The following is a 24,986-nucleotide window of genomic DNA, read 5'->3' as shown; positions in this document are numbered from 1 at the left end:
GTTTCTGTCTGTGATTGGCCTGATTATCTTTAGGGACCTTGGAGTCTCATTTCTGGATGAGTTTGATGTCAGTTATTAGCAACTGTATTTTTGTTTTTTCATTTTTTCAGTAAGTCTGTGCAGCAGAAATCTTGCCTTCATTGTGACCATTTGAGATATATAAAGGTAAAGGCCCTCCCGTTGATCGTCTATTTGCTCGAGCGGGCCCAGTAACGTCTCCATTGGAGACTTTGTTGTTACTGTGTCTGGCATATCGAATACTCTCGGTAGCTTGCCGGGCTCTCCGAGAGGGGCGGAGGAATCGAACTCGGGTCGGCCATGTTGGCTGCTTGTAAGGTGAACGCCCTACCCGCTGTGCTATCGCTCCAGCCCCTTGATATATATATATATATATATATATATATATTACAAAAGTCAGTAGTGCACTTGGATAATCCCCACATGGGTATTTGTGTGACTTTTGTAACCTTTTCCCAGCCCTCCTTCTTCCGTGCTCATGTCTTCAGATTCCTATCTTCAGTAAGACAAAGCTAAAAGATTTGCATGGAAAGAAATTTTAATGGTAATCCAGATATTTGTGAGAAAATATATTCAGAAATGGTGAGAATTTGTGATTAAGGTCAAGTCATTCTCCATTATCTGAAAGTCTTTTTCCTGTGTACTGAGACGATTACCTGTTGCCCTTCGTGTTCCCTTCTTTAGGACTTGAACATGATATCGTTTCACCTCCAGAGGGAAAGAAAGCCTGCAGAGTGGATTTGGAATTTCTTTCTACCCTTCTTCCCACTTTTAGTCAAAAATATTATCAGAACCAGAGTACGCCCTGGTAAATCCTATTACTATATACCAGGGTCTTTGCCTTGTACATGGCTGACCTGGATTCAATCATTAGAACTCCATATGGTCCCCTGAGCACTCCAGGAACTATCCCTGAGTGCAGAGCCAGAGCACTGAGCACTGATGGGTGCGCTCAAAAATTGTGTGTGTATTTACATGTATATATACATATAATTTATAATACACTATATAATATATCACAATATATAACATTATATATATATATATATATATAATGAGAGGGGGGAAATGAGCCAAAGCCAGAAATAGAATCTAAAAAAACAAAAAGCGATATCTTATCTTTGCTACCACCTCCCCCTTCAGTCAGAAAGGAGTTACATCTTTCATTGAAGAATCTCCACAAGGAAAAAAGGGCTTCTGCCGTGAGTGGTACTCATAGACCAGTTGGCTTGCTCTATGTGTGGAATTGGTATCAAGAGATTTTGGAACCATGATGTTTTGGCAGTAGGGCAGCTAGTGATCATTGGTCCTGGTATCCCAAAAGAAAAAAGAAAAAGAAAGAAAAGAAACTGCACAAGGACTGAACTGCTGAGATAGAGCAAAACCACAGATAATCTTAAACCGTTTTTTAAGTCTCCCACTGGCTCTGGGACTAGCAATATCGTATGTAAACTCTCTATGTCCTGGTTCTTCCTATATAGCAAATTAAAAATAATATGTGTTTTTGTTTTAGAAAAAAATAGATAATATTTAATAGGAAAATGTTTTGATGATCATGCACATTAGATATGAATATTATTTTAAAGTTATTGTGCATAATGAAATTGTCTGCACGCACAAGTGCTGAGACCACAGCCACCAACAGCATGCCATAGCCTTTACACATTGACATTAACTATGCTTTTATAATTCAGAAGATTTTCTTTCTAGAGAGGTTAGCTAATCTTGACTATATGTGTTGTGGGTCTTTCCTTTGTGGTATTTGCGCATACCAGTCCCTCATACTGAATGTAGTTTTAGCTCCTATTTCTTGCTTTGTTAACCATCTTAGAACTTAGAATCCTAAAACATCCAGGAAAACGTACCATGGTACCAAAATGAATTAATAGCATCAAATGTGCCAGATTATATTCCACTGTAGATGAATTTGGCCCTACGGAAAAAAAACTGTTGTCCAACATTCTGAATGAGAAGACCTCACTTTTCAGTGTACATCAATTGGGCATCTTCTCAAAGTATAGCCAAATCTGTTCTCACCCCCACTGGCCATCATCCAGGGGATATATCTTGCGTGGTTGTTAGACATCAGATATTATCTTTTTCTAGAGACTTGCTTATATCAATGCTGAAATTCAGTTATCTCAAAGCCAGTAAAATATGGGAGTTGATTTTGACAAGAAGGTGCATGTGATTTCCTCTGGCAACTCATAATTTGATCTTTTATCCTGACTTGGCTCCCCGCAATAGTTGGGCCTCCTCCCAATAAGGAAGTTGGGCACCTTCCTTATCATAGCTAGAGTGGTCCTCCTTAGTTAAAGATAGCACTTTGCTATCTTTCTCCAAATTCCTACTTAGGACACATTAGTCAGTTCCCATTAGTCAGGACAAAGAACCAAGTCTTGGCCCAGGAATCTGTGAATCAGTGTTCTTCCTCTCCAGCCTTAGTTCATATGTGTTCTAACTGAATTCCACTTTGCAGTCCCCCTTAACTATACCATCTCTCTTCTGCCTCTGTGTCATTGCACATTTGGTTCTTAGTATACCCTTAGAGTAAATTTCCTTAACTACATCTCATACACCTCCTTTTTATGGCCACTTTTGTTCCTTCTTTTAGCTTTTCTCGACTTGGATATCTCTTCCACTGGGAAAATGCCTTGGAGTTCTCAATTCAATCAGCTTTTTTTTTTTAAATCTCTCTACCTCGCCCTCTTGTGCAGGTTTACAACTCATTTACCTCTCTCTGTATTATCTGCTGTTTTAAATTTTTATTTGTATAGTCATTTAGTTAAAGTATATCTGCCCCACTAGCAATTCTTTCAAAAACCCAAATCTAATTTGTTTGTCAGGCTGCAATTTACTGACCAGCATTTCCCATATAGTAATTGATATGGTATAGATACTCAATAAACAAACAGTCTACAAGTCAGTTAAAATGAAGTAAATATGCCAAACCAAATGGTGTTCTAGAATGTCAGTGTCTTCCATTTTTCTTTGTTTCTTGTTCTCTGCAAGGAGCTGGCATTTCTTCCTCAGATGGTAACAGTGTCCCCAGAAGTTGGATGATCATGACTGATGAGCCCCAAAGTGATGCAGTAACAGTTGTGTTAGGCTTCCCAAGCATCTGAGACCCCTGAATGCAAAGGCTTGAGATTCACTTGCCTTCATTTGCATAGAAAAAGCAACAGTAACAGTGAAAAAAATCCTGCTTAGTTCATTAGGTTGGTTGGTTGATTGGCTAGTTTGGGGTCATGTGCAGTGGTGCTCAAAGATTATTCCTGACTCTGTACATAGGGCTAACACTTGACAGTGCTTAGAGAACCATATGTGGTGCAGCAGGATCAATCCTTGGTCAGCAGGATGCAAGGCAAGAGCCTGATCCATGGTACCATTGCTCTGACCTGACAGTTAATCTTGTATCATGATACAGAATATAAGCTCAGAGACCTGTGCACAGGTCAGTATGCTCTGGAACCATTAGATTTGATTAGTGGATACCTTCCATGCCATTACTCACAGTGACATTCAGACACATGGTAAGCTGATATTGTAATAACTCATATTATAATAGCCCTAATACTCTAAAAGCCTTATTCTATAAGGCAGACTTGTGAATTCCAAGCACTTTATAGCTTCTTTCTTTCACCTGATATATTCATAGAAAAGATTGACATAAGCAGAAAAGTAGGAACACAACCAGACCAATGGAGTTGACTGATAGGTGGTCTTAATCCAGGAGAAAAAGAGGAGAGTGGTTAATAGCAGAAAGGAAGGAAAAGGCAACGTAGACTCAGGAAAAGGAAGCTAAGGTTGTACTTTTCCCAGTTATATGAACAGTTCTTATTAGGGGCTGGAGCGATAGCACAGCGGGTAGGGCAATTGCCTTGTATGCAGCCAACATGGCCAACCCGAGTTCAATTCCTCCGCCCCTCTCAGAGAGCCCGGCAAACTACTGAGAGTATCTCGCCCTCACGGCAGAGCCTGGCAAGCTACCTGTGACGTATTCATATGCTAAACACAGTAACAACAAGTCTCATGATGGAGATGTTACCGGGCCCACTCGAGCAAATCGATGAACAATGGGAGGATCGTGACCGTGACTGTGTTCTTATTATTATCAGCTGTAGAGGTGTGCTCTCTCTCTCTCTCTCTCTCTCTGTCTCTCTCTCTCTCTCCTCTCTCTCTCTCTCTCTTTCTTTCTCTCTTCCTCTCATACAAAAAGGCAGCTGGAATAGAGAAGGGATCACTAGGAAAATGGTGGCTGGAGGAATCCATCGGGATGGAAAAACATGCTGAAAGTAGATAAAGGAGCAAGCATGATAACCTCTCAGTGTCTACATTGCAAACCATAATGCCCCAAAGTAGAGAGAGAGAATGGGGAATATTGTCTCCATTCATGTGGGGGGTGGTTGTAGGAGAGTAGGGGTATACTGGGGATATTGGTGGTTGGGGATATACACTGGTAGAGGGATGGGTGTTTGATCATTGTGTGATTGTAACTCAAACATGGAAGCTTGTAACTGTATCTCACAGTGATTCAATAAAATAAAAAAAAGACTATATAGTAATTGTGGTTGTATTATTTGGAGATTATCTGGGTGCATTATTTAGTGGACTGTAGTTACTCCATACACTCCACAAAGGTTTTTCTAGTAGCATCTTTCTTGAAAATCCCTAAAACCTAAGAGTGAAAACTAAGTAGAAACAGAAAGAGAAATTGATTATTCCACACTTGCTTATCCAAATGAAAGATAAGTCAGCAAAAATAGTGACATTTATACTTATTAGTGAAGGGAATTCAAGTAATTACACTATGTGCTTTTGGATATTTGTTTTGATGTTTTGAATGGGGTTTCTTTTCCTACCCTGGGGGAGAATTTTTGCCCTTGTCCTGAGACTTAGCTGCTGTGAGTAGCCCCACAATGCTTGACTGGGCAGAGATCAGAAGATTAGGTCACATAGATTCAAAGGATTTGAACTGCATTTCCTTTCCCTATGAATTCGTCTTTTAAATGTCAGCATTTTAAACTTGGCCTTTTCAAAAAATATACCATATGAACCTTACTTAATCAAAAATACATTTCTTATTCAAAGGTTTTCTTGCCTCTTCCCTGAAAGAAGGAAATATTAGCAAACCAAGCTAACAAAAACAAAGCTTATTAAAGGATGCTCTGTGTAGGAGACAGTGCTCTTTGTCGCTTGGATCTAAGCAGTGCTATTCCTTAGGAATCTCAGTTATAATTCCAAAGACCAGTATTTTTGTTCAAGCCTGAGATTTTCTAAATATCTGCTGTTGTGCAGTCCAAGTGGGAAATTTATAATTGTGTGTTTCTTACTGAGCTTTAAAGGAAATGTCATCATTTTTTTTTAAACAGGGCCAATGCTTTTTTCTAATATAACCTGCCTTTTATACTAACCTTTTAAGTTAACATGATGGACATAATGATGCCTGTTTAATAGGTTTAGTAACTAGTAACATAATGATGCCTGTTTCATAGGTTTAGTAACCCCACCCAAGAAGGCTGAATGACTTGCATGAAGTATCTCTGTGTTACTGCCACACTAGGACTCAATTCTGGCCACGATGGTCATACTTTACTCATGATGCCATGTTCCTTCAATAACAAATGAAATGTAGAAAGATTTCAATCTCAACTTACAACTCTATTAGTTTGGAGCAAATATTTAAAACTCTCCTGACTTCAGCTTTGTCATCTGTAAAATGAACAACTGTTGTCTGTTTTTCTCTCCGACCTCAATCTGTGAAGAGTAAAATGAGTTCATGTTGATGGCACTAAATGTGGAATTGTAAAAGGATTAACCCCAATTAAATAATAATAGGATAATAAGGCTGCTGAGTTCAACATAATATCTTATCAGTTGTTAGGAAAGGTGCCTCCTTTTCTTCAACCCAGCAAGGGAAGTCAGGAGGGAGGTTGAGGGTCTCTGAATGATCAGAAACGTTTCATGTGAACACGCCTAGGTGGCTAGACTCTGAACTGTGTGCATGCACAAGTTTCGGCCGTGTGAATGATCAGACTGTAAACAGAGCCTGAAGTGCCATGAATATTAAACTGCAATTTCTAATCCAACTCTTCGTTTTCCAGACTTGAGACTTGTGATAATCAGTGTCCTTCAGATTTGGAGAACATCCATCTTTGGGAGATCTTGTCTGCCAAGGCATGTCACAGAGATTCTGTCAAACAGATGTTCCTCACAGTGGGAGTAGGGGTGAGGTGGGGGTTTTATTCAGGATTGCCATAATCTGGAAATCTGGAGCTGGAGATCAGACTAACTCCAACTACCATCTCTCAAACAGAAACCACAAAGCCCTGACCCGCTGTCCTAATGTTTTTCAGGGTGACGTGCAGCGGACGTTTATCCAAGTGGACTTTGGGGATGGTATCGCCGTATCTTACGTCAATCTCAGCTCCATGGAGGATGGCATCAAGCACGTCTATCACAATGTGGGCATTTTCCGAGTGACCGTGCAGGTGGACAACAGTCTGGGGTCTGACAGCGCCGTCCTGTACTTACATGTAACTTGTATGTTATTACTGCTGTTGGTTTATGACGTATTTCAAATAGTGTGCCCTTTGGGAAATAGAATCCAAACGTTCTTCTCTGAAATATAATAATTTCCTTAGTAATAGGAGGGGAATAGCGTGTAATAGAGCTAAAGGGAAGAGGAAGGAATAATCAAATCAGAGCATCATTTAAAAAATTCTGGGACTGAATCCTGCACTCATTCTGACTTTTCCGGGTGACCCTGAGATATAACTTTTGTTTTCTGGGGATTCAGCTGAAGCAATTTGCCAAGGAGCTTGAGTGCATATATGATTTTTATCTTTTTTTTTTCAGGGGTGGGTTTCAGTCAGATGCATTTAAAAACAAGCCATATACAAGGCTCAATTTAATGAATGCAACAAGTATTTGAACATTTAAGGGGACTTCTCCCCCCTCTGATCTTTTCCCCCTCATGTTTTGTCTCATAGTGGTTTCTTATAATCGTGCCCTTTTTATTTTTAAATGTATTCTCAGTTTCTGTACAAAATGCTTTGGTATTAGAGGGAAGTTAGCAATGTGTAAATCTCTGTTACAGAAGGTATCCTAGGAAACCTGCTTTTAGGAATTGTTAAAGCTTTTTTCCACTGAGGAATCTACAAGCATACTAAATATGATAATACAATGAAAATGCTTATGTTACACTTGGTAAAAATTGGTCCCTTGTATCCCTCATGAGTATCCCTCTGCACAGTTATCCACCAAACCAACACAGGGCTAGTTTTGGTTGATAGAGAGATGCTTTGCCTTAAAATGAAATGGTTCTCTTATATGGTTGATCTTATTCAAGTTAACCCCAAGTACTAAGCCATGACCTCAAAATTCAGACCACGAAGTGTCCCATGCCTCCCACTGACTCATTAGACCAAACTGAGTGCAGAAAGTACTACTGAGCATTACTTCAAACTTGCTGCGATTCTGGAGATCCTTCAGGGGTCACTGTATATACTCCTGCCAAATCTATAATCCTTGACTTTTATCTACTGTATACTCATGACAGAGGAACTTCAAAGAAACACACCACCCTTTCTTGATTTAAGTAATGTTTACAAGAGTGTCACCAATCTTTTTTTACCCAGCTAAATTTAATTGAGTTTTTACTGTGTACTATGCATATACTAAATAGACTGTTGCTATCTGCTATCCTATGAGAACCTAATGAAGTAGGCGCTACCGAATTCCCTACATTACTGAATAAGGATGAGAATTAGAGATTAAAAATGATCCATAGAAGTTGCAAACCTACCACCTGACAGAGCCAGGATTCAGATTCAGGGCCTCCTGACTCAGCAATATAGCACTGCAAGTTCCTGATCATTAAGGTTAACACTGACAGGGCCAGTGGTGTCTCTGGGGGTGAATAACAAAGTCTTATCAGCTATTCTATTTCGTCATGTCTTTGCAGACTGTTCCAAAGCAACATTAACATTTAAGTTAGAAGCAGGCCTTTGCTATCGAGCCAGTGAGCTTCAGACATTATTTCTTTCCTGTCAACTCCAGTCCTGTAAACTGTGCTATACTTTCTGGAGTTGCCTCTAAGACATACCTCCCCCTCTAAACATTATCTTTGGGGGCAGATCCCCATTTGTATTATATAGGAATAATCATAAAACCTTAAAAGAATATCATGGCCGTATTATTTAGAAGTAAAAATCACTTGAAACACAGTGAGAACCCTTTCAGAGATAGCGACCTAACAAGCAGCGTATTTTCCACCATTTGTCCCATTAGGGATATTTTCATTTGAAGGCTTCTCTTCTTAAAAATAATAATAATTAAGGACCGGAGCAATAATACTGTGGGTGGAGTGTGTGCCTTTTACGCGGCTGACTTGGGTACAATTCCCGGCATTGCATATGGTCCCCCGAGCACCACCAGGAATTATTCCTGAGTACAGAGTCTGGAGTAACCCCTGGGCATCACGGGGTATGACTCAAAAAGCTAAAGACAAACAAACAAACAAAAAAACAAAACACTAGTTATATTCCATATACCATCTCTGCATTAGACAATTAGCATACTTTAGCCACATGTAAATACTGAGAAATTGTTCAGCAAATCAACAGCAGCTCTCTGTATTTCCTGCAATCTCCAGCGGGCTCATTTGCAGCTCAGCCTCCACATCACCCCTTGGAGTCTTCCTTGTCAAACCCACAATCACATCTCCTGATAGTTCTCTCTCTCAGCTCCTTCCTAGGCTTGCCAAATCTCAAGAAGCAAAGCAGCATGGAGTTCGCTTCTGTTCAAAATTATGGGCTGAGGGCTGGAGCATAGCACAGTGGGTAGGGCTTTTGCCTTGCACGTAGCTGCCCTGGATTCAATTTTCAGCATCCCATATGGTTCCCTGGGCACCACCAGGGGTAATTCCTGAGTGCAGATCCAGGAGTAACCCCTGAGCATCGCTGGGTGTGACCCAAAAAGCAAACAGGAAAAAAAAAAGACTATGTACTGAAGAACCCATACCTTTTATGAAAAAGACTTTTGGCTCAGTTGCTTTTCTATTGTTGCTGAGTGCCTAAACTGTTTGCCTCTAACCTCAAAGGCAGATGATTTGTAACATGCAGCTTTGTGTTTTGATAGTCACTTTTTCAAAACTCACCTTGGGTTAAATGCTTGTCTAAGCAAGACCGTGAGACTAGAATCCCTCTCTAAGCCGATCCTGGGAGACAAGAATTACCTCTTTGGTGATAACTGTATCCAAGCAGGATTGTTTTGAATCCTTTATTCGCTGCTCCTCTGCATCAAAACTTATGTCCTAAGCAGTTTCAGCAGGTTCTGACACATTTTCCTAAGTGGCTCTTTCCTGACAGACCCATGGACTGCTCCGCACATCAATGTCTCTGCTTCCCCTCACACTTGTCCCAGTAGAGACAGCTCTTGCCTTTCTCTCCGAATGGAGGGACACAAAGAGGCACTTCTGTGCCTGGCTACGGCCTGAGTTACACCGAGAGATTGTAGAATTAATACCTTCAGCTACTCCTACTCACAGCTGCTTCCCACTTAAACAGTCCCATGGTCAAGACCAAGATACAAGGAAGACGTTAGGTGGAAAGACTGTCTTTTAGAGAGAGAGAGAGAGAGAGAGAGAGAGAGAGAGAGAGAGAGAGAGAGAGAAGGAAATTAAAATTAAGCCTTGAAGTGACTTGGGAGTGGTTAGAGCCAGCTGTGAGCCTAAACTCCTGGCTAAATCATTCAACTTCTCTGAGCCTCAAATTGCTCCTGACTCTGAGAATCACATTTTTTTTCCTCAGCAGTTCAGCAAAATAAAGAGTTTTCTGTCAACATGTCAAATATAACTTCCCATCAGCAGCAAGTGTTACGTCATGCATCTGGACTTAGGGGGTTCCGAGAAGCCACCCATTAAGACTCAGTACTTCTAGCATCCTCCATCCTCCCCTCTCCAGGAAGCCCATTTCCTTAACTTTAATTTTTTTATAACATAGGAGTGGGCTGGAGCAATAGCATAGCAGTAGGGCATTTTCCTTGCATGCCGCCGGCCGGCCGAGCTGGGTTCGATTCCTCCATCCCTCTTGGAGGCCGGCAAGCTACCGAGAGTATTCTGCCTGCACGGCCTAAAGCCTGACAAGCTACCCGTGACGTATTCCATTTGCCAAACACAGTAACAACAAGTCTCACGATGGAGACGTTACTGGGCCCACTCGAGCAAGTCAGTGAACAACAGGAGGACAGTGCTAATGTAGGAGTACTGCTATTTATTCAGCCATTGATTAAGCTGATTGAATGGGGCATGAACTCTACTCCTTTCCTTAACTTAAACACACATTTCCTCCACTCTCCAGTTCAGAAAGGTGATTTGGTATTTGGGGCTTTGCTTTTTTTTTTTTTTTTCAGTATTGGTTTGCAAAGGTCACCAGAAACAAATGGAGATAATGTTCCTCCTGTAATGTTTTCAGGAGTGGGCTAGCAGCCCTTGCTGGGCGGCTGGGTAATCTGTTGTAGCCTGACAGTTGGAAATTCCTTGGGGATAGTATTCACTGTGCTCTGCTAGTTTGCAAACTAATGAGACAGGAGGCACAGTCAGTGTTGCTTTCAGCTGGATGGGGGGAGAATTTAGAGGACATGCAGCTTTCTGCCCAGGAAACTGCCCTTGCTCAGCTAGCCTTGCAGAAAACAAGATCCCCAAGAATATGCCTCGAGAATATGCAGGCTTGCAAAATGGGAGTTGTTGCAGGATGAGGTGGGTATTCTAGTCTTCAACCTCTCTCCCCAACTGCTCCTTTACCAAGGAGCCATTCACAGCTTTTTGTCTTCTTAAAATGATGTGTCCCCTTCCCTACCCTCCAGCCTGTGTGTTTTTGCATCTATTTACATGATCGTGATCATTATCTCAGTCTATAAAAGTCACACCTAAATTTTGTGAAGGGCAGTCTAAAAAGCTAGCAGCCCCAGCCTGGGCATTGCATGGTAAAACTGCATTATCCTGGACTCCACTTCTGATCTACTGTATTCGAATTTCTTAAGAGTGGTCTCCTAATCTACATATCAGTATGATTCTTATGCACACTGATTTTTGAGGGTGTTTTAGGATCTTATTGTTAATGACCCCATCTGGGTTCTGTTATTTAAAACCACTTTTACTTTTCAAGTGGATTAAAGGATTTTTTTTTCAGGCAAACAGCAATGTGATTCACAATATTTAATTAGGTGATGAGAGACCGTCTCCAGAATAAAAGCTAGAAGCAGACCAGAATGATATAATCAGTCTGTATACCCAGGATATGCAGCCTTAATACACAAACTATTTCTTACAGCACAGGAACTCTGAACTACAAGAGAGGAGGGAAACCCAACCGGCACAAGTAATTCCCTGCTTCTCTCAACCACCTTGCTGGGAAGATTCATATGGAGTGATGCAGCTCCACCTGCTGGCCTTTTTATGCATCACATCATGCACCTGTCAGTAGGTGACATGGGCTCAGTTCTGGCTTAAAGCAACTATCCTGAGTCCTTCAGTGGCTGCAGTTTCACTTCCCATAGTCCTTTAGGACAGACTGTGTCTTCTGTTCAAAAAAATAGATTGCTTAAAAGAGAGTAGAGCGTCAGGAACTAGGCATAAAATAAAACACTTGAAAAGTAGCAAATCCTCAAAGTTGCAGAAATTTGGTAAATGCTACATATGGATGCATAATGTACATGAGCTTGTCAAGACATTCATAAATATCTCAGGGCCCACAAGAACTGTGTCTTGTGTATTCTGAGAACCTCTTAGATCTTGCCAGCTTCCCCTATTTCCCTTCATCTTTCCACTGCATCCTTTTGACATTGTCGCTCTTTACCTCTCAGACATGGTACACACACACACACACACACACACACACACACACACACACACACACACCTTTCTCCAGATCTTTGTACTTGCTCCCCTCTCATCTTGGAGCATTCCAAAGAAATATTCACTGAAGTTCATTTCCTTTCATCCATTCACCTCTCAAAGTGTCTTTTCCTCTGATTACTTAACCTTCTCACACACAGCACGCTCTCCCCTACTTCTGTTCTTTCTTCCTTGCCTGTCTCCTGCAATCATGCATAAAACTCACCAACTGCCATGGCTTCTCGATACTTAGAGTAATGTCCAACACATTGAAGTCCTCAAACAGTAATGAGTGAATGAAGGGTTGGAATTCTCTAGCCAGATTCCACATTGGGCCTAAAGCAGATAAACACGTATTCTTCTTGCTTTGAAGTTCTGACTTCAGAAAAATGATTAAATACTCTCTTTCATGGGGACAAAGGGAATGGAACCCTTTGGAATAGAATTCACGCATCCATTTCTGATAGTTTAACGGATACATTTATTTCACTCAGATTAGTGAAGTCAGGAAGAGGCTCACCCCAGGAGGGAACATAGAATTGGATTGGCAGGTTCCATAAGAAGTGTATATGAACAGAGTTGGAATGGGCAAGGCATAACCTACCCAAGCCAGCCATGTGTTGGGGAATACCAAACTCCACGCAGTAAGTTAGAGACTCTGTAAAGTACATTTTTCAAAATCTTGAAAACTCTTATAATCAGTAGTGACTCTGTGTATGTATATGTGTACTTATGATGCCAAACATTGAACACAGGGCCTCATACATGCAGGCATGTCCAATATCACTGAGCCTCATGCTCATTCTAGTAGTGATTCAATACAGTTTTGTTAAGTTGCAGAAGGAAATCTTATCAAACAGTTGTTAGCTGACCATCACAGGAGCTAAAAGTCCAATTACTTTGGTTCACACCCTAGAATTGATATTTCCTCATGTGGGACATTGGGAAAGTTGCCTTCATCTCATTATGGGAGAGAGAAAAGAGCAGCACCTACTTTCCTAGACAATTAAGAGGATTAAATGTGGTGGGGAAAGAATAGATGAGCAGAGAGCCATTAGTCAATAAGTGTGCTGATTTTATTATTTCATTGAACCATTCTGGCTTATGGTCAATTCCTTCTTAATTAATGGTTTATATGTGAGAAAAATCAAGTGTATTCTACCTGTTGGTCAACAAACCTCTAGTTCTGGAAATAGAGAAAAGTACAGACAAGGCAGAAAGGGGAGTGAATGTACAGGTTTCTGCTACAAGTGAGGTACCACACTGTATTTTATCTATTGAGAAAAATACTAAAGACTACCCCTCACTCCTCATAAGGCGGCAGCTTGTACTCCCTGTCTTACAAATATTAGATACATTTGTGGAAACTGTCTTTATTTATGATAATTAGGTTATAGGAATTTTAATGTTGAGCAAGTGAGTCGTTTGTCAGCTTGGCTTTCTAGGATAAAATTCTCTCTGGCAACAATCTGGAGGCTGGGTTAGAGCAGGAAAGGGAAAGGCAGGTCCATCTGTCAAGAGCTGTGAGAGCCGCAGGGGGGATGGTGCTCAGTGTCTGAACCAGGGCAGGTCTGCAGAGCAGGGAAGCTCTGAGAGATGCTCAGAAAAAACAAATTGTGGGTTTTCTAAGTGAATTCAGGCCATAAAAGAGGAAGAATAAAGAATCTAGGTTGATTTTCCACTTCTGGGTTAGGCCCTTAGATCAACGCCAGTGTTGTTCACTAAGATTTGGACGATACCAAATGGGGATGATAATGGTTCCTTGGGAATCATTGTTGTTAATTGAGTTGGAGCCAAGAAAGTGCTTTAGAGCTGTAAGCCCCAAATATTGCCTTATAGGTCAGGATGTGGGTAGTATTTCCCACTGAAGAGTACACGAGGGCCAGAATCAGGCTAAAGACAGCACTCTGGAAAGCAAATAGAAAGGCCCAGCAGAAGGCAGGGTAGTCATTAAATCTGTTGTCTCTGGTGCCATTTATTTCTGTAACTCCTGAAATAATGGTGTGAAGGACAGATTCTTTTTTGTGTTGTTTTGGTTTTTGTCACTTTCTTCTCAGAGGAAACTGCCTTTAGTGCCTACTGTCATTCAAGGAGCTCAGGGTCATGGAACAGGTCTTAGTGGATCTCTGTGAAACTTTTAGTAGCTTTTTGGGTCTGGAAATCTCAACGAGATTTTGGATATAACAGACCTCCATGGTTATGAACCTTCTGGTATGCAGTTGGATATTTCCTACGAATCAGATAACCACAGAGTTCTCTCCTCCTACTCTTGGATGTTTTTGTCCTGGAAAATCTTCACTCAACTCCACAGATACTTTGAGCCACACTCAGACAAATACAGCCACCTTTATATACTCACACAGATCTCATGTCCACAAAGTGTATAGAAAAACTTGTAGCCTTGCCACTACTCACCATAGATACTGTGAGACTTTCATAAATCTCATTTACCCCTGAGACCTGCATCTCCCTATGAAAGCTCATATGATGCCCGTTCATTAAAGATATTCATCAAGTATTTGTCAAATTCTTCACTTTCACACATAAAAAACTCAGGTAGTAGGCATGAAAAAAAGATCCAGTCAGTGGGAAATGTTGAGATGTTGGTTCACTATTTTCTTTTCTCCCAAGCAGGGAGAAAAGAAGAGCTGGAGCTCTTCCCTCTGGTTGGATGGCCATGTCATTTCAGATGCTTTCAGAATGAAACCGTCTTCAGAGCAGGGATGCTGAAACCAAGGATGTTCCTTCCTCTCTATGGCTCTTCTTTTTTCTTGTGCCTCAGGTCCTCTGGAGCATGTGCACCTATCCCTTCCCTTTGTCACCACCAAGAACAAGGAAGTCAATGCAACTGCAGTGCTGTGGCCCAGCCAAGTGGGCACCCTCACTTACGTGTGGTGGTATGGGAACAACACAGAGGTGGGTCTGCCTTCTGCCTGGGCTCTAGTGGAATCTTAGCTTTCAGTAGCTGATGCCCAAATGGGAATAAAATGGTGGGGTGGAGTTCCAGAGTGGATGGGAGTGTCCCAAGCATCAGTACCAGCAGGCTCTTGATGTCCCAGTATCTCGTCATATACTTCGCCTCTTTCTGTCTTACCCTTCTCCCCTCCCTCCCATCCCACTGCCCTCCATGTTAGCGTTCTTCTCCAGCTGGACTGTGCAGTGAACTTTAGCAGTTGCCAGAACTTTCTACTCACAAGATAGCAGAGAAAACCAGCTCTTTTCCAGAAGTTCTAACAGAAACCCTGCCATTAAATATCATTGGCCAGACCTTGGATGTAGTGTGATGGGTGGGGAGAGAAGTCTTCAAGTGAGTACTTGGAACAAATAAGGAAGGAAATAGCCCTCAAGTAGGAGAGGTAAATGGATGGATATCAGCCAGGATAAAGCAAGAGATGTCTGTTACAACCATGCCCCGGAAGTTCTTGCTCACCGTGAGTCAGACAGGGCCATTAGATCATCTTTATCCTTCTCCCTGATGCTTGCATGCCAAGATTAGCTGCAGTTGTAAAGACAGTTAAAACCCTCAATCCCCTTTACCATAGATCCTTTATTTTGAAGATATAAAAAGTAAGGTCGATGTAGATGAAGTGGCTGATTCCAATCTCATTTAGCTGGTTCATGCCAAAGCCAAAGTCAAGGCCTTCTGAGGTCTAAGTGAATTTATCTTCCCCTCATACCTCACTGCATGCTCTGTACCAGTTTTGAACTTCCTCCACTCTCAAAATCTAAAAGGTCCCTGCTGATATTAGCTAAGCCATAGGTCAGAGGCCCTAAAGCTTCTTTCATTCCAAAACACCAGCACAAACTGCTCTGGTGAGCTTTTTTCTCACACTTCCTTTCTCTGGGCACACTAGCTGCTCAACTGCAATATGTTTTATTTAAAAGTGACCCTTTCCCTGCTGAAGTTGAAGTTTGGTCTTAACTAGAAAAAAAAATTTTTTTGCAGAAGCCCAGAGAGAAAACCTGTCCTGCCTCTAGACTGTGACCAATCTGCTGTAGAAGGAATCTCACTTCTCAGCTGACATCAGAAAGCTAAAATAAGCTCCGCTTTACTTCCACTAAAACTGTGCCTGAAAACTTGGCACCAAATCAGACTGCTGCCCATAGTGGAAGAGTTTATCTGGTTCCTGCCTGCAAGCTAGAACTGAAAGTTTAGAAGTACTAAAATAACTTTTTTGTCTTCTTTCTTTTTCGATGCATTGCCATGCTCCCCCCCCCCCCCCCCCGTCCCACACACACACACACACACACACACACACACACCCCTATTTTAACAGAAAAACAAATTTTCAAGAAACTGTATTGAATAGATCTTTTTTCATGCTGGGCTTTCATCTTTCATCTCCCCTCTGCCATCTAGGGAGCTGATTGAATTTTGATTTTAACAATAATTTTAAAAAGACAGAAAAGAAATGGTTTGGAGAATGAATCCAGGGAGGTCAGTAGGCTAATAGTCTTTTCTGCCATTCCCCCAGCATCTGATTGTATTGCAGGCATTACTACAACTCGGTCCCCACCCCCACCCCCCCTTTTTTTATTTTTGAGTTTTCAAACCACTATCCAATTAGTACTTGTTTCCATAGCAGCTACTTGGAGGAAACTGCTAATAGGGCTCCTTAGCAGTGGCCAAGTCACATCAGGCCACTCCTGTCTAACTAGTGCAGCTTTGGTGTCCGTGGTTGCTGTGCTCTCTTGTCATTTCACATAACTAGCAGCCCCTGGAGATGAACAAGAAGCTTAGAGCTTTTTGTGACCACTGCTTCAGTCTGAATGAATAGGCACCTCCTGTTTGGTTTTGATAGGAGGGTTTCTTTATATTAAGGGATGTGCTTGATATGTGATTTGCTTCCCACCCACAAGCAGAACCTAGTGACCTCCAAGCAAGCACAGAATCAGGAGGCTCCCGACAGAGGAAATGTCTGATTCAGAAGAAATGGGAAGAATTTCTCTGGGTCATAGCTCTCGCAGCCCCTTTCTGAGAGTGTGGGGAAATGGGAAGCAGGTCTCTACCTGGAGTACCCCAGGAGCACTTTGGTGATTTAAGTAGATTGTTAAATGGGAATTCATCTGTAACTGATTTCAACTCATCTGGAAGTGCTGGCCCTCACTTTGGATCCTGGTTTATTTTAGCCCTTGATCACCTTAGAGGGAAGCCTTTCGTTCAAGTTCACTTCTGAAGGGATGAACACCATCACGGTGCAGGTGTCTGCTGGGAATGCTATCCTGCAGGACACAAAGACCATCGCCGTGTATGGTGAGTGATCTGCCCTGGCCACTCCTCCCATGTCCAGTGCTCCGCTGTGTTGGTTAGGAAGCAGAGCGCTAGAGACTATCTCAACTTACCCTCTTCTCCTGGAGAATAGCCAACACATGTTAGCGGTTCAAATAATAATAACACGCTCGTGATCATAGTTCCAACATGAATTGCCATAGATGCTGGTCCCGGTTTACATTTCTTATCTTGTCCACTTGGCTTTTGAGTTCAGGAAGCAATCGGTGAACAATTTGAATGTGTTTAAGGACCCTTGCTCATTTGGCCCTAGTTCCTTCTCATCAGCCCTCCCACTCCCGAGGCTGGATGAGGCCAAATAACAACTGAAAGTAAACCAGGGCTGCAATTTTCTGAGCCCAGTTCAGCCACTTAGGCTACCTCTCAGCCAGGCAGTCAGAATGAAGAGCTTTTGCCTCTCTGCTCCTTCTCCATCTCCCGTCTGTTCTCCGGGAGTGCATTTCATCATCGTCACAAGTCTAGTATAAGGGAAGTGTTATTACTACACCTATTTTTTGAGAGGTAACCGCTCCCTGCTAGTAGAAGTAGGCTTCCAACTCAGCCCAGCAAGAGCAAGGACCCATGCTTAGAAATTATACTAGTTTACCGACCCTCCTATCTTTTCCCACTCTTTTTTTTTCTCCTTTTCTCCCCATCTGTGAGTCCCAGGTGGAAGTAATGAGCACCAACCCATTAAAGCCCAACAGATGTGCTCTGGGGTGAGTGCCTCCTCATTAGAATCACAGTGCTAACTTTCAATCTTAAAAGGCTTTGGGTTTATTGGGTCCAACCTGTCATTTTATAGATAGGAAACTGTGGCCCTGAAATAGGAAATTACTGAATTAAAATCATTCTGCTATTCAGTAGCAGATTCAGTAATAACAATAGTGATAGTCAGGTAGTAATTAACATTGATGAAACCCTTACTAGCATCTGTTCAAAGCACTTGATATATGTGATCTGTTTTATTGAATTCTCCAGAGTAGACTTATGAAAAATATGCTATCATTATCTCTGTTTTACAAATGAGACAAAGTTAATCAACGGAATCTAAAAATTCTGAACCCAGAGGAAATATTTCCAAGTATCTCATACCCCTGTCTATGCCGAGTTTTTGTTTTCTTAAAATCTCTAATGACACTATCAAGGAGTGGCTCACTCTCCAACAAATGAATTTTCATTAGAAATGGTCTCCTCAAAAAGTATAAGCAGAGGAAATTCCTCCTCCAACTGGAATCATGATCTATTCACAGATCCTTTATGTGTCTTAAGTAATTTGAATTGTCCAGAGTTTCATATATATGTGTAAGTATACACATATATATGAAACTCTGGACAATTCAAATATTCATATATATGTATAAGTATACACATATATATGAAACTGTGATTACAGTTATAGATTATAATCACAACACCTGTGATTATAGAACTCTTGGGGGTTCTTTAATCACAGGTGTAACCTGTTGCAGGAAAATTGTAACAGCAATTTACTAGCATAATAGGCAAGAAGATGTTTTAAACTTTGGGGTTATCTAGTCAAAAAGACAGTACAGGAATTAGGAAAAAAGGAATTAGTTCACTAGATTTGCTCAGTATGCTTATGGAGATTAGTTCTTACACCCCCAGAGAGAGGTGTCTTATCTATTCTCATGACATTTCAATGAGATGGCTCCCAGATACTTAAGAAAGGCATTCCCGGATTGAGAATGACCTTTTATCTCAAAGGGCAAAGAAAGAATTACATATGAGTGAAAGTTTTCCAAAGTAAATACTCTAAGGAAAGGGAGTTTAGAGTCTGCAGCCAGGAAGGTACATCACCAACATTTTTAATCAGAGGCGAACATAGACTATTCTCATCATAATGAAAGAGGCACTACATTTGGAGAGTTAGAAGACCAAAACTCATCTATTTATTGCTAACCAGTCGACTTGAATGACTGGAAATCCATGCTGTATTGTTTTTCTCAATTTGTTTTTAAACAGAAGCTACAACAAAAATAGGTGAATGTTTAGAATTTATCTCTCTTAGCAGCTGCAAAATATATATTAGAGTTTTCCTTTTGAGCCCTCCTATGTACTGCCCCATTTGCTGAATTTTGTTTTTCTTATATTCCCCTTCCTTACTCTGTTAACATCATGTGAATAATTACAAAGGGTGCAGTATCATTTTCTCATTTGTATCCCTTATTAAGATAAACATCTTCCCCATAGATGAAATCCTACAGCTTCATAAGAGTCTGCATATACTTATATTTTCAAAGAGATAGGTTAGGGTTCATTCGGTGATTTCTTGATGCTGCTCTTTACCGTGGTATTAATTAATATGCATTTCATTATTCTCCATTAGAACTGAAGCAGTAGAACTCACCTCAGTGACCAGTGACTCATAAAGTAGTTAATTTATGAAAAATAAGTCTTTGAAATAGACTGACTGCCATAGATATGCTGCTTACAATATGAGAGTCTTCAAAACCAGTGTTTGATAAGTAATTTTCATTGTTAGGGAATGTACAAGGCTTTTATGTTTCTTGAATGTATAATTGGCATTGCCAGAACACTGAACTTCTACTGGAACACAGTGACATATTTGAAAGAAGAAAGAAATTAATTTTTGCACATGTAAATGCATACATTATCAAGAGCCATTGCTTTAAGGAGGAGCAGGCAAGAATGTGAGAAGGAGCATGAGGAGAGAAAGGAATAGAACCCTAAAGTGCAGGAAAGACCCCGAGGAGTGAGGGAAGCCCACAGAACACGAGGCAGGAGAGAATGTCAATACCTGGTCATATGGAAGCCTAAGATTGTGTGAGTTAGGGTAGCAACATGATCTAACTATATAGACCACATGCTGAACCCAGTGAGGGGTTAAAACTTCCAGAATTATATTCCAAAATCCATCTCCTCACCATCCAGAAGTTGATTGCAACCAGTGATATGGGTAACAGCATGACTGGGGAGACAGGGTTTTATTCCTGGAACACAGAACATTTCTTCAACTGACCTTGGCTTCAACAAATGCCAGCAGTCTTGGTTAACCTTTTTCAGATGTCAGAGCGGTCACTTTCTCTCCCGCTTTCTCTTCACTAGGTGCTACATATGCGTTGTGTCTAATGAGGCGACAAATGTTTCCGTGTACCTCCTCATGCTTTCTGTAAAAATCCAATTTGAATACCCTTCTACTTCCTAGGAGACCAAGATCAACCCAGTGACTACAGAGATAAATAAAACCATTGAATTGAGGAACTTAAAGTTCCATTAAATAAAACTTGCATGCACATAAAATAACAATTGAATGCAGACAATAATTATTATAACCATATAATAATATAGTTATGATTGTTATAATTTCATATTGTGATAATAAAAATATGTGAACATGATAATAAAGCCATTTTTAAAAAACCACCTGGTGGGTAAGCTCAAGCTGAATGAAAGTAGTAAATGCTTGGCCCATAGCTAGACTGTGTTGTACGTGGACAGCATGGGGTGGAATATTTTAACTGGAGTAACTGTGTGTGCAAATGTCCAGGGTTAGGACCCTGTAGCATCCAAAAGAGAGAATTTCAGAAGCAGATGTTTCAGAGCTAGGTTTGGGTCAGAACCATGGACTTTAATCCAGAAAATGAGGAACAGACATTTAAGAAGGATGAAATAGTAGATTATCTATCTTGAAATGGTGTGTGGTGATTACGGAGGGAAAGGCCCTTCATTACAGCTTTGTGTACAAGGCAATATGTAACAGACTTTTGCAGAGAACTATTCCACATAATAACCATTGGACTGTGTTGTATCCCCAGAGGAGTTCCGATCTCTTCGTCTTTCTTTTTCTCCAAACTTGGACGACTACAACCCAGACATCCCCGAGTGGAGGAGAGATATTAGCCGAGTCATCAAAAAGTCCCTGGTAGAAGTAAGTACAGAAAATTCTTTTTATTTCCTAAGAACGCTTCTCTTCTATTTGAAGAGCCCTGTCAAAAGACCAATGGACTACAAAGTGACGTGAAAGATGTAGAACTCACAAGAGATCTAGTTAGTCTGCCTGATATCTGCAAAGCAAAGCCTACAGCTGGCAGACAAATCCAAGATGCTAGGGACCAATTCAACTGTAAATTACCATGTGAACCTAGTTACCTGTGAAGCTTTTCTTCTTCTTTGATAAGAAGAACATGGAAATCTGTGATGGTCTTCTAACAGTGTTCACAATTAGGCCATCAGTAGATGTGCTGATAGTAGAAGTACATAGTGGGGAGTTTGCTAGACTCTGTGTATGGGCAGGATACTCTCAGTAGCCTGCCGGGTTCTACAAGAGTAAGAACTACATAATAAGATTTCGTGTGGCCGCAAATGCTGCCGTGAGCTTCCAGGAGCTGGGTTTTATAGTCTCTGGGTCTTGGCTGTTGATGGGATAACATGGCACGGGGGGTGGGGGGGGCAGTTGGTGGGTGTAACACCTACCTATTGGAAGATGGGGGATCAGGGTGGAAGAGGCCCAGTCCCAATCCGAGCATTCTTGGAGATCTTGGCCCCGGGTCCCACATGCCTGGGTTCCTCTGCTGGTTCCTTCATGCATGAGGCTCTTCTGAAAATATGGAGAGTGGTTTTAAGCATGGCTGTGGCTGGTTCCAGAGGTCTTTGGCTGCCAGAGCTCTGCTCAGGGTGGGGAGGGAAACGTGAGTAACCGATAACTTGCCTAATGTCATACAGTTAAAAACCAGTTCCCAGAATTAGATCCTCAAGATTAGGAACTTGGTTATGTGGCTTCCTAACTACTTACTCTATTACTATCCTATGCTGTGTTACATGAAGAAACAAAGATGAATGAAAGTGGGGGGAAGAAAAAGAGTCTCTGAGTAAATGCCATTTCTACCTTTTTGACTTGTAACATCCATTATGTTGGAATCTCTACACTAAGAAGACACATAATTACTACCCGGCAGGACTTTTCAGCCATTGGTTCTTTGTCCTTTGTATGAAAACTGGGTTCTCTTCTCTACTGTCAAAGACGTCCTCTGCCTCTCACTGTATCCACTTCAAACCTCCTTCAGGTGCAATGTTCTCTGGATTCATACCTCTATTGATCTCTCAGGCAGCAAATTCCTTTAGGTGATTTATTAACAAAGGATAACTCAGCAGCAACCGGTCTTCCAAACCCAGTTTTCTTTGTACTGATTGTCTAAGGATCAGGTACCCTTAATCTTCACCTTTCCACCAGATGTCCAGTTGGTTAGAAGTGACTTCTCAGCAGTGTTTCTAGCCTGCTGTATAATATAATGAATTAACTGCACAATAAACAGCCTGACTCAACAGAGGGTTAACACAATAAAATTTCTAAGACTGGTAATTACCCAGTCTTAAAAGGCAATGGATCTTGCTCCTGTTCCTAATATCCCACCGTCTTTTGGAGATTAGTGATTGCACTATTACTGACAAGTGAGTTGACACATGATCACAACCCAAAAAATATAATAAGGCATTATTGTTTTGAAAAGGGATTTCACAAATGTGAAATTTAAAATCAGTTATCTAATTGGAAAAAAAATTAAATATACTGAAAGAAGTGGACTTTCTAAACGTGCCTGAAGGGTAGAGTTCTAGCTACAGATGTAGAGAAAAAGACAGGCTGGGAAGCTGGCATGCTCAAAATACTTGCAGGAGAAATCTGGAATATTGATGCTTTATACATAATTCCATTTAGCTGGGCATATGGCTTTGTGAGTAGTGAAACATTTGTTTGCAAAGGGCAGAGCCATATTGCAGAAGGCACTGAATATATGTTTAATCCACTTGGTAATGAGACCCATTACAAGAATTTGAACAAGGAAACTGTTTAAGGAAACTGATCAGAGCTGGAATGTAGTAATATAAATCTAGATATGATTTCCTCTCTCTTGGGGATGAAAATCCTATTGTAAACCTGCTCAGGGAGAGAAATTAATATCTTAATGGAATATGTGCTCAAAAGAGGAAGTCCTTGCGTGACAGATATTATGTTAACAGGAGCCTCAATATGGCAAAGTGAAAAGCTCAAAGTACTTTCTGAAATGGGCTGGTCTTCAGGTTCAGGAGCTGTTGAAAAGATAACCTCAGGGTTGAATATGGGTGATCCTATTTGGGTAGATGACTGGCATGTGATTGGTCAGTCTGGAGAATAACTAGTGCTGCAGCAAGGAGAAATCAGTCTTGGAAAGGATTAAGGTTAGAAAGAAGAGATAGGTTCAGTAAGAGGATGTCTTCTTTGCGAGTCCCCACTTACTGGACCATTTAGGAAGAAGACCTAATGTTTGATTCCCTAGGCATTACTGCAAGTGCTTCTTGTACTGTAACTTACTTAATTCTTGAAATCAAATTTTACATGGCAAATACTGCTATTATCCACATACTTCTATTTAGAGAAATGTCAGTACAGAGGGATAGCAATGTATTTCAGGACTCATAATGCTAGGGTTTAGCTCAAACTTCTATAGCACTGGCTGGGATCTCTCATTCTTTCCTTCCCAGTGGGCCCTGGACCCAGCCTACACACTTTCCCATACACGCACACACCTGCGTTTGCTCAGCTCCAACCTACCTCTCCCCACTGAGGACTGAGCCTAACCTTAACTCCTTTCTTGCAGAATTTCCATGAACTTCTGTGTCTCTCCCTCAGGTCACAGGAGTTCCAGGCCAACACATATTGGTGGCAGTGCTCCCCGGCTTGCCCACTGCTGCAGAGCTTTTTGTCTTGCCCTATCAGGATCCTGCAGGAGAAAACAAAAAGTCAGCAGAGGACCTGGAACAGGTGAGCCACAGAATATTTTTTAAAGATTCTTTATCTTTTATTAGTATTAGGAAAATGCAGGCCAAAACAATAATGAGATAGGATCCCATACTAATGTTGGTGGGCCCCACGAGTAGCTCATGTGAAGTGGGGAGGAGAAAGATAGTTACTTTCTACCAATCCACCTCTGTCACCTGGGACCCAGGGTTACTGGGTTCTTGTCTCGCCCTGCAGAAAAGAATTTCAGGAGTAGATAGTGTACACAGTTTGTATTGGAGGTTTTGAAGGGAAGGAGGGAGAGAAAGAGGGAGAGAGTGGACTGTAATGTGCTCAAGAGAGAACCCGGTTTCTCCAAGGACAGAGAGAGCCCCTATACACGTCCCAGCAGTAGACATGAAAGCATAAAAGTACATATCTCAAGAGGGGAGATGCGGGTGACACATGTGCTCAGGCACTGTATGTTCTCAGAACATGGGCGCAAGCAGCATATGCATCTGGTTGCGGAATATTTTGGCTTTGCTAGGCTCTCGGTGCTACTAGACCAGCTTCCAAGGATTTCTGGAGATGCTGCGATTTAAGGGGCAGGAACCAGCTCTTTGTGGACTTTGTTTCCTCTCGTTTTCTTTTTTTTCCATCTAGAAACTCATGATCCTGACTAAGCTTCACCAAAGCATGCAGGAATGTTTATTGTAGGCAGTGACTGAGTCACACAGTGTATGCACAGTATAAAATTGTCTACAGTGTTTAGCACAGCGGGTAGGGCATTCGCCTTACAAGCGGCCAACATGGCCGACCCGAGTTCGATTCCTCCGCCCCTCTCGGAGAGCCCAGCAAGCTACCGAGAGTATTCGATATGCCAGACACAGTAACAACAAAGTCTCCAATGGAGACGTTACTGGGCCCGCTCGAGCAAATCGACGATCAACGGGAGGGCCTTTACCTTACCTTTACCTTACAGTGTTTATGATGAATCAGCTCAGTCTGTGCATACTGACATGCTGTGCAGGACAGTGAGTGGGAATAAAAAGTCAGTAGCTGAAGAT

At 41.4% G+C, this 24,986-nt stretch overlaps 1 protein-coding gene and 1 non-coding gene across 6 annotated transcripts in view; both read left to right on the top strand.

Annotated features, from left to right (window-relative positions):
- The window catches only part of SORCS1 (sortilin related VPS10 domain containing receptor 1), a 606,810-nt gene that overhangs the window by 550,914 nt on the left and 30,910 nt on the right, over positions 1-24,986 (top strand). For all 5 annotated transcript variants that reach the window (XM_056120469.1, XM_056120468.1, XM_056120465.1 and 2 more), the window contains exons 19-23: positions 6,375-6,561; positions 14,697-14,830; positions 17,045-17,168; positions 20,984-21,096; positions 23,833-23,964. In XM_056120469.1, coding sequence (XP_055976444.1) covers positions 6,375-6,561; positions 14,697-14,830; positions 17,045-17,168; positions 20,984-21,096; positions 23,833-23,964 — 690 coding nt within the window. The remainder of the gene's footprint in view (positions 1-6,374; positions 6,562-14,696; positions 14,831-17,044; positions 17,169-20,983; positions 21,097-23,832; positions 23,965-24,986) is intronic.
- LOC130029967 (U11 spliceosomal RNA) lies at positions 1,205-1,338 on the top strand. Its single transcript, XR_008793415.1, has one exon. It is a non-coding gene; the product is annotated as a U11 spliceosomal RNA (small nuclear RNA).

The sequence above is a fragment of the Sorex fumeus genome, unplaced genomic scaffold (genome assembly GCF_029834395.1).
Source record: "Sorex fumeus unplaced genomic scaffold, SorFum_2.1 ptg000043l, whole genome shotgun sequence".
Taxonomy (NCBI): domain Eukaryota; kingdom Metazoa; phylum Chordata; class Mammalia; order Eulipotyphla; family Soricidae; genus Sorex; species Sorex fumeus.
This window is presented reverse-complemented; position numbering and strand designations above follow the sequence as displayed.